This window comes from Pinus tabuliformis, chromosome X (genome assembly GCF_031772625.1).
Source record: "Pinus tabuliformis cultivar Carrire ecotype Pingquan chromosome X, CPIR1, whole genome shotgun sequence".
Lineage (NCBI taxonomy): Eukaryota > Viridiplantae > Streptophyta > Pinopsida > Pinales > Pinaceae > Pinus > Pinus tabuliformis.
In genome coordinates this window covers 1,526,167,294-1,526,175,628 of record NC_142308.1, presented here as the reverse complement: position 1 = coordinate 1,526,175,628, position 8,335 = coordinate 1,526,167,294, and the positions used below count along the sequence as shown (strand labels likewise).

General features: G+C 44.9%; 1 protein-coding gene across 1 annotated transcript; it reads right to left on the bottom strand.

Moving 5' to 3' along the window:
* Positions 1 to 232: 232 nt before the first annotated feature.
* LOC149145858 (uncharacterized) lies at positions 233 to 4,345 on the bottom strand. Its single transcript, XM_089452584.1, has 3 exons — positions 3,912 to 4,345; positions 2,602 to 3,788; positions 233 to 2,385 (listed from the first exon to the last, which is right to left on the bottom strand). Exons 1-3 carry the CDS (start codon positions 4,343 to 4,345, stop codon positions 233 to 235), a joined length of 3,774 nt encoding a protein of 1,257 aa, XP_089308710.1.
* Positions 4,346 to 8,335: the final 3,990 nt, after the last annotated feature.

The following is an 8,335-nucleotide window of genomic DNA, read 5'->3' as shown; positions in this document are numbered from 1 at the left end:
TACAGAAACGGTTATGTTGATATATTGATTCTTGGCTGGAAAGCCTTAATTCAGATTACAATGAGGTGAACAGAGATCAGATTTCTCATCTACCGGGCACCAAGTGGCTTCCTTTCTAATGAGCCTGCGACTTTTGCTAGCTGTAGTTCTTGTAGCTTTGTCTATTTTTCCTAAATTACAGATACAAACAAACTGCTTTAATAAGAGACAATAAAACATTTTAAACAGACGATTATGGGATGGGGTCCCAGCCTTCGTCTCCGTCTCTTAGAAGGACTCCAGGGGGGAGGAGAACTACTTTGTTGGCTTCAGCATCGGCATCTTTATTGTTGTCTCTCTTTATATGAAGAAACTCCAAATTCTGAAAGGTATTTGTCAGGAATCTGATTCTGCTCAGAAGTCTTGATAATCTTAAATCTGAGGGAGAGGAATTATCCACCATGGCCTTTATAATGGACTGGGAGTCTCCAAAAATAGTTGCATCTTTGATACCCAAAGAGATGAGCAGCTTGAGACCCTGGAGAAGAGCCAGAGCTTCGGCTTGAATGCTGGAGTTGAACCCCACTCCCCAAGCATATCTGGATTCGATTTTGCCATCTGCGTTTTTAATAACACCACCTGCTCCGGAGCTGCCGGGGTTGCCTTTTGCAGCACCGTCGAAGAATAGAGTTTTTCTTGCCTTCTTTTTGCAAAGATCAACGAGCTCTGCAGCCTTGAGACGGATTTGCCAATGCTTAAGGATATGAGGGGGTCTGACTTTATCAACGAATTGGAGGCCCAAAGCATCGCCCCAAGCAGCGTCATGATCGCTAAGATCTGCTCTGTCTAGCTGGTCTCCCAAACATTCTTTCAAATGACTTTTGATTTTTACCCAGATTATCCTGGAGTCACTCTTTTTGCCATTGAAGATCCTATGGTTTCTTTCCAGCCATATGTGCCAGCAGGTTAATTTAGGAATAGCGAGCCAGGCTTGTTTGATATGCAGATTCTGAGATGAGCCACCTGGATACATGCGCTTCCATTTAGAGAACAAATCTGAGCAGTGAATAGGAGGGGCGAAGTCAGAGTTTAAAGGCTTTAACACTTCCTTCCATAGATCGGCTGCAAAGCTACAAGAGAGCATCATGTGAGCGGCAGTTTCTTCGTGGTCTTCACACAGCGAGCAGCGAGAGGGTCCAATAACGCCTCTTTTACGAAGCCTGTCCTCAGTCAAGATCCTGTGATGGCAGAGGAGCCAGCAAAAGATGTCTATCTTGGGAAACGTTGACTGAGACCAGATCCCCTGCCAGGGCTTCGGATCTGGCGGCACATTCGGTTTCTGAGAGAGATGATTGTAACCTTTTGAGACTGTGTAATTGCCCGGGACCGAACCCCATCCCCGCGTGTCTGCTTTCCTGGTATTCAAAGGGGCTTTGCCTTTTAAGTGAATGAGGAGGGTGGCGTATTCGTTGGATAGATGCGATGGCACCTCCAGATTTCTCCATCTCTGCCAGTTGCTGTTCTCCCACTGCGATAGATCCCACAACGTTTTAACGCCTGCTCTATCCATCCATTCTTTTAACTGAGACAGGGATCGATCATCAGCAAGGGGGTCGCTGCTCATAATGCGATCCTCCCAAATATTAATGTGCTTTCCGTTTCCAGGTATCCAATGCACATGCTGTTTAATTAAGACAGAGGCTTTCTCGCACAGCTTATGTATCATAGTTCCAGTGGAGGTAATAGGGTTGTCCAGGCAGCGTGCTCTTTGCCCACGGAAGTATTTTTTCCAAAGCGCAAGCTGAGCCCAGCCCGGGTTTGGAGCAATTATCCTCCATAACAGCTTTGCGCCCAATGCTATATTTTGTTTACTGATATTCTTAAAATGCAGCCCGCCTTCCATTCTGGGCAAGGAGATTGTGTCCCAGCTTATTAATGGAATTCTCTTCTCATTTGCTTTGCCACCTTTCCAAAAGAAGTTTCTAATATACTCCTCCATTTTCCTCGTGATGCCAATGGGAGCCATCATCACTGCAGCCTGGTAAATGGGAAGGCTATTTAGAACAACTTTTATAAGCACTGTCTTACCTGCTAGATTGAGCCAGTTGAATCCCCAGGAACGAATTTTAGACTTGAATTTTTCCATCAGAGGCAGCCAATCTCTGCTGAGGGCTCTTTTTTGGAAGACAGGGAGGCCCAGATACTTGAAGGATGACCAAGTAAAAGAGGCTGCAAAACCAAAACAGTTAGATATGGCTTGAATCGATCTGATCGTTGCATTCCAGCAGTAAATGTGGCATTTGCCTTTGTTGAGGCTGCTTCCTGAATCTTCGCAGTAGGCATCCACCACTTCTTTGAATCTTATAGCCAAGGGTAAGGAGGCAGCACCCAGCAGGAGAGAGTCATCTGCAAACAGTGCATGATTTATGCTTTTAACACCTCTTGCTATGTTTAGTCCCATTATTTCTTGGTCAGTCTGCTTTTTATTCAAGAGGAAGCTGAGGACAGAGGCTTGGAGGACAAAGAGCAAGGGGGATAGGGGACACCCTTGCCTCAGCCCTCTAGAGGCTTTGAAAAAGTCAGCGGCCCTCCCATTCACCAAAGGGGCGATCCATGGCTCACTGATACATGCCTTGATCCAACTGATGAATTTGGCCCCAAACCCAAACTTATGCAAAACATCAAACAGAAATCTGTGTCTCACCCTGTCAAAGGCGCTTTCCAGGTCTAATTTGACAACCATTCCTTTCTCTTTCCGGGTCAAGCTTGAGTGAATCGCCTCTTGGACCAGGATATAATTATCCACTATCTGTCTTCCTTGAATAAAACCTCCCTGATTCTCTGGAATAATGGAAGGAAGAATAGTTTTCAGCCTGTTGGCAATCACTTTTGTTATCAGTTTGTAGCCTATGTTGCAAAGGGAGATGGGGCGGAATCTGGAGAAGGTGTTGGCTCCTTTTTCCTTAGGGATAAGGGCCAGGAAAGCCGAATTGGTGCTACCCCCTAATTTCTGACAAGCTTGAGATTTCCGGATCATTCTGCACAAGTCTTTTTCCACAATCTGCCAACAATTCTGCAGGAATCTGGCAGTGAATCCATCTGGGCCCGGGGCCTTGTCAGGTTCCATGGCAAAAAGAGCGGTTTTGATTTCTTCGTTGGTGACTTCTGCTTCCAAGGACTGGTTCTTTCTAGCCGATATCAGAGTGGGCACCTCATTGACTAAGGTGGAAGTTTGCCCCAGGGCCTCTTTCTCACTGTACAGGTTTTTGAAATGGAGGAAGGCAGCATTTTTTATACTTTGCAGATCTCTGTGATTGGTGTTCTCTACCTTAATTTCTGAGATGGAGTTGAAATTTTTCCGAGCTTGAGCTTGCTTGTGGAAGAAGGCAGAGTTTCTATCTCCTGCCTTGAGCCAAAGCCTCCGAGATTTGACCCTCCAGTACTCTTCCTCGGCCGAGCTTGCTTTGAGAAGTTTTTGCTGAAGATCTGCCTCCTTATCAAGGACTTCTTTTGTGATCACTTCCTTTTCCGATTTCAGATGATGGTTCTCAAGGCATTCTTGAATCTTTTTCCTTTCCATTGCTGGGTTAGGAAGGGATTTTTCCCAGGTTTTCAAGGCTGCTTTCACTCTCCTAAGCTTTTCTTCCCAAACGAAGAAGGCAGAGCCGTTGACAGGTTGCTTCCAAGTGTCTTTTACTAATTGCGAAAAGGATTGTTCCTTGACCCAAATGGAATTGAATTTAAAAGGAATGGGGCCCTGATCCATGTGGGCCACCATATCAAGTTTGATGGGTCTGTGGTCAGAAACACTGCAAGGGAGAATATGCATTCTAGATTCTAAACCAAGAAGAAGAAAGGAACTTTGAACAAGAAATCTGTCTAACCTTGCAGCTATGTGTCACGGGCCGAGCCTTCTGTTGGTCCAAGTGTACTTGCCCGTCGAAGGCTTGATGTCGATCATATCCCAATCCTGGAGCAGATCCTCCACCCATTCGCGCGCCGGATCCCTTACTATGCTTCCTCCACGTTTTTCCGCTAGAGATAAAGTGAGGTTTAGATCTCCAGCAATGATGATATTTGCTAAATCTTCAGATTCTGCCAGTCCTCTGATGGAATCCCAGCAGATCTTTTTCTCTCCTGCGCTAACTGGAACATACACATTAAAGAGGCAGAGGGTCTCCACTGAGTCTGCATGTTTCAGCTTAGTGAACAGCCAATGTGGGTTGGCGACCTCTTTAACCTTTGAGAATTTGTTTGCATTCCAGAGAGTGCCCAGGCCTCCTGAGGCCCCCCTGGCTGAGACTGCTTGTCCTTCACTTCTTTTCCATAAGTTTTTTCCGATATGGAGGAAGACCTTATCCTCCATTTTGGTCTCCTGGATTAGGAGTATGTCGGGAGAGTCGGATCTTATCAGACTTTTGACGGCTTCTTCTTTTCTTTTGCTTCCCATACCCCTACAATTCCAGGAGACGATCTTCATCACTTACTTTTGGAGTGGGGAGCTCCTTTAGAGCTCTGGTGCTAGTTTCTAGTCATCTTCGGGGTTTTAGCCAAAAGTTTCTCAAGGGTAGGCTGGCTTCCTTGCAATTTTTCCTTGTAAGTCTCCTGCTCCCTTTTTTCGCGGGCAGTTTTTCGGCCTCTCAATGATCTTCTGGCCGAGGATTGCGAGCCTGCTATTTCACCTTCTTCTTCTGAGTCCTCTGAGCTTTGCACTTCCTCAGCCTCTTCTGAGGGTATCTCTTCCGTTTTGTCTACATTGTTTTCGACTTGCTTTGGCTCCGAGGGGGGCTCTTTGTGAGGCGATCCTTCATTCTGTATCTCTATTCCTTGAGAGTCCTCTGTTGCTGAGCTTAGCTGGATGAATTTATTTCCTTGTTCTTCCATGTGAGAAGTTTGAAGCCCAGAGCCTGTCTGGGGAGCCTTGGTATTGTTGTTTCCATTTCTTGGGGCTTTGCTTTTGGTTCTTTTGACCTGCGTCCATCCTTCCCCCTTGCTTTTCTCTGCTTCACTGTTTTTTGGACAGTCCCTAGCAAAATGGTCGTAGACATGGCACTTCCTGCACTTGAACGGAAGCTGCTCATAATCCAGTTTTTGAACATGTGACCAGCTTCCAACCCTAATCTTTATTGCCTCAGGCAGACCGACCTCAAGGTCAACTTCAACGCAGATTCTAGCACAGTCAAATTGATCTCTGTTGTTGGCGCGGTCAATGAATTTGCCTAGGGTATTTCCGATGTGTTTGAGGGATTCCCAGTTCCAGCAGTGCATTGGCAGATTGGGCAAACGAACCCACACAGGGACGGCTGAGGGGACGTCAACTGATGGATCAAAGTCAGGCGTCCACTTGTTAAGATACAGCCCCTGAGGGCCCATGAAATAGGGACCATTGCGGAATATCAGCTCCTTATCTTCTTTTTCAGCAAACTCAAACAGGAAGAAACCCTTCCCCAGAAAGTACGAGGTGACTCTGCTTTTAATGAGCGGCGCCCAGTTCCTTGCGACCCAGCTCTCCGTGGTTTTGGGGGAGGGCCAGAGCCCAGTGAACTGCCCAACCAAAGCTCGCTCCGCTAAAGAAAGGGCGACCTGGATCGGCTTCTCAGGGGGAAGCGAGATCTCAGGGATGTCGTCCAGACGCTTTACAAATTTCGCAGCCTCTGTCATTTTCTTCTTTGGAAGAGAGTTCAGCAGGTTGACAAAAGCCTCGACTTCAGAAGAAGGGGGCGAGGGGGACTCCGATGAGGCAGCCATAGCTCGATCTAATCGAGCTCACCCAAAACCAGCGATCATATCCCCCAGAACCGCTCAGAAGGAGCCCCAGGAAGGAGCAAGGGCCGATCCACCGATTAGAGTGACAACCAACTCGCAGAAGAAGCGTCTCGCAGAGAAGGGAAGCCCTCCAAAACGGCCTCAGGGCCGAGACGGCTTCAGGCGCGGGGTCAAGGTGGCTTCAGGCGCAGCCCAGTCTTGTGGTTGTACTTGCTAAGGTTAAGGTCTTACTCCACGCAGTTACGTTATTGCATTGGTTAACAACCGTTTTCTGTAACGTATGGCCTAACATGATATACATGTTATTCCACTGCGCGCATACCTGAGTCCTCCGTCTGCCACGCTGCCTCCTGAGAGTACAATTTTGTATCCGCCGGAATGTTCCATCATTGGAAGCCATTAGTATTCTCCGAAGTCTCTTGAGTTCTTGCTTTGGATTCTGATGCTGTGGTCGGTTTTTCCTTCCCATGCATACACTTTCTAGTCTCAGACACTTTTTCATATTATCGGTGCCTGATCTGCCCTGAGTGTGCCGTGTGAATGCCGATTTTCTGAAGAGAACACCGCCTCTCGTGAAATCGAGACTCTGTCGCAGCGCTGTCTTGAATTGCTGAGCACGCATAGTATTTTGTGCAGCTTCGATGGTCACATCCTTTAGTTAAAGGTTTTTTCATATATTCTACTGAACATGATTTGAAGCTTCTTGAAAGTACATAAGGTATTAAGGGCATACTTACAGTTTCTCTTGCATATACCTGTTGCGGCCTTCGAAACAGAATATTTAGCTCGAAGATCTGAGAGTTACCTCAACGTATAGCAGTGTTGATCAGCCCTTATTCCTTGAAGATTATTCGATGGCCTCCTGTGTACATTTCAGAGATTGGGAGTCGATAGAATCCTTGATCTGGGTTAACATTTTTCTGTAAAATTAAGGACGACTCCATGTCAACATTGGCATCACCAGATGCTAACATCAACAGTTGTAGAGGCACAGTTTGATCAGAATTTCGTTGATAACTTTCAGCAATTGGAAGAAGGTTTCATAGTCATACCATATTATATCATTAAAGTCTGCCTTTCAACAAAGGGTCTCACTCTCATATCATTGAAGTCTGGGTTTCACAGTCATATCAGGATCTCACTGTCATAAGGGTATTACTGTCATTTAGATGTGCAGCAGTCTGACTTTAACAGTAATGCAGATTTGAGGCAGCAGACTTGTGTCTTCTTGCAAAAGGATGATAGGGGCAAAGAGCATCAGCAGTATAACGGCTTCTTGAAATGTAACCTTAGCAAAAGAAGCTTCAGATAGAGTTGGCAAGCATCAAATAGAGGTCAGCAAAAGAAGGCATACTCAAGCAGTCCGTAAGTGATTGAAGATTCCAGTTATATTGGTATGTATACTTATCTGTAGCAGCATTCATCTGTAGTATTTGCAATTGGTTTGGCATGAGAGGAAGATTTCAAGATGGAAAGGTTATGATATATTGAGAGGAGCGTTAATGGTTTTCCTTCGCGAGAAGGGCAGAGGGAAGCTTTGTATTGCATCATATCTGCAGATAGGGAAGCTCTGTATTGCATCATATCTGCAGATTCCTCTTGTGAACCGCATGAGGGCACTTAGAATGTAAATACCGCAGAAGTCTTGTAAATAATTGGAGATTTGAGCCAAATAACTAGGGCTCAAAGGGAATTTGACAGTGTGCACAACTTACGTGTTGTCAGCTCCATTGAAGCGGAAGTGCGGTGGCTTGAAACCGCCATTTGTGGCTCTCCAAACCGCCACTCCATGGTTGATTGAAGGGAAAATGTGATTTCTTTTTGCAGTGTAAAGTTGATATATCATGTAGAGCGTGTATCATATCATGGTGCGTTGAGTTTATATGTGAAGTGTCATATGAGCATTTGTAATTGATTTGCTTTAGTGAATGTACCGATTCAAATTAGTGTTGGTTGAATTGATTCATATTTGAAGACTGTGCCACTATATATATATATATATATATATATATATATATATATATATATATATAAATCGAATGTGTTGGTGATGCGTTGAATTTTGTGGCATATTCATGTTCTTTTGTCATCACCATTCAGTGTTGCAGCAATAGTCCAACAAGTTTTGTGTAATTTCTAGCTTAAAAAAAAAAAAAAAGAGGATTGGAGAAAATGACTAGAATTACTAAAGTATTAGAGTTCATGAAAACTCTTATACAATCTACTGTTGATGACACATTCCAATCAGCAAAGGCTCTCTCTCAGAAATTCAGACATGTCTACAATATGCACAAGAACAGATTGAATTCTTGCAGCTTGAATCTCAACTACAGCACGAAGAATTACAACAGTGGAGTCATCATTCTGAACCTGTTTCTGTTCAGAATATTGAAACAGACTCCCATAAACAACAAGACAATAATGTTACAGTTCATTCAGATAAAGCAACAGTTGTACATGCAGATGCAGAAACTCAGTCTGCACTTCCCAAGCCCATCATTAGACCTTGGGAACAGCTTGTCCACAACAAGCACAGAACTGGTCTTGGATATGACAAGGACTTGTCCTTTCATATTCCAGACTACGCCAA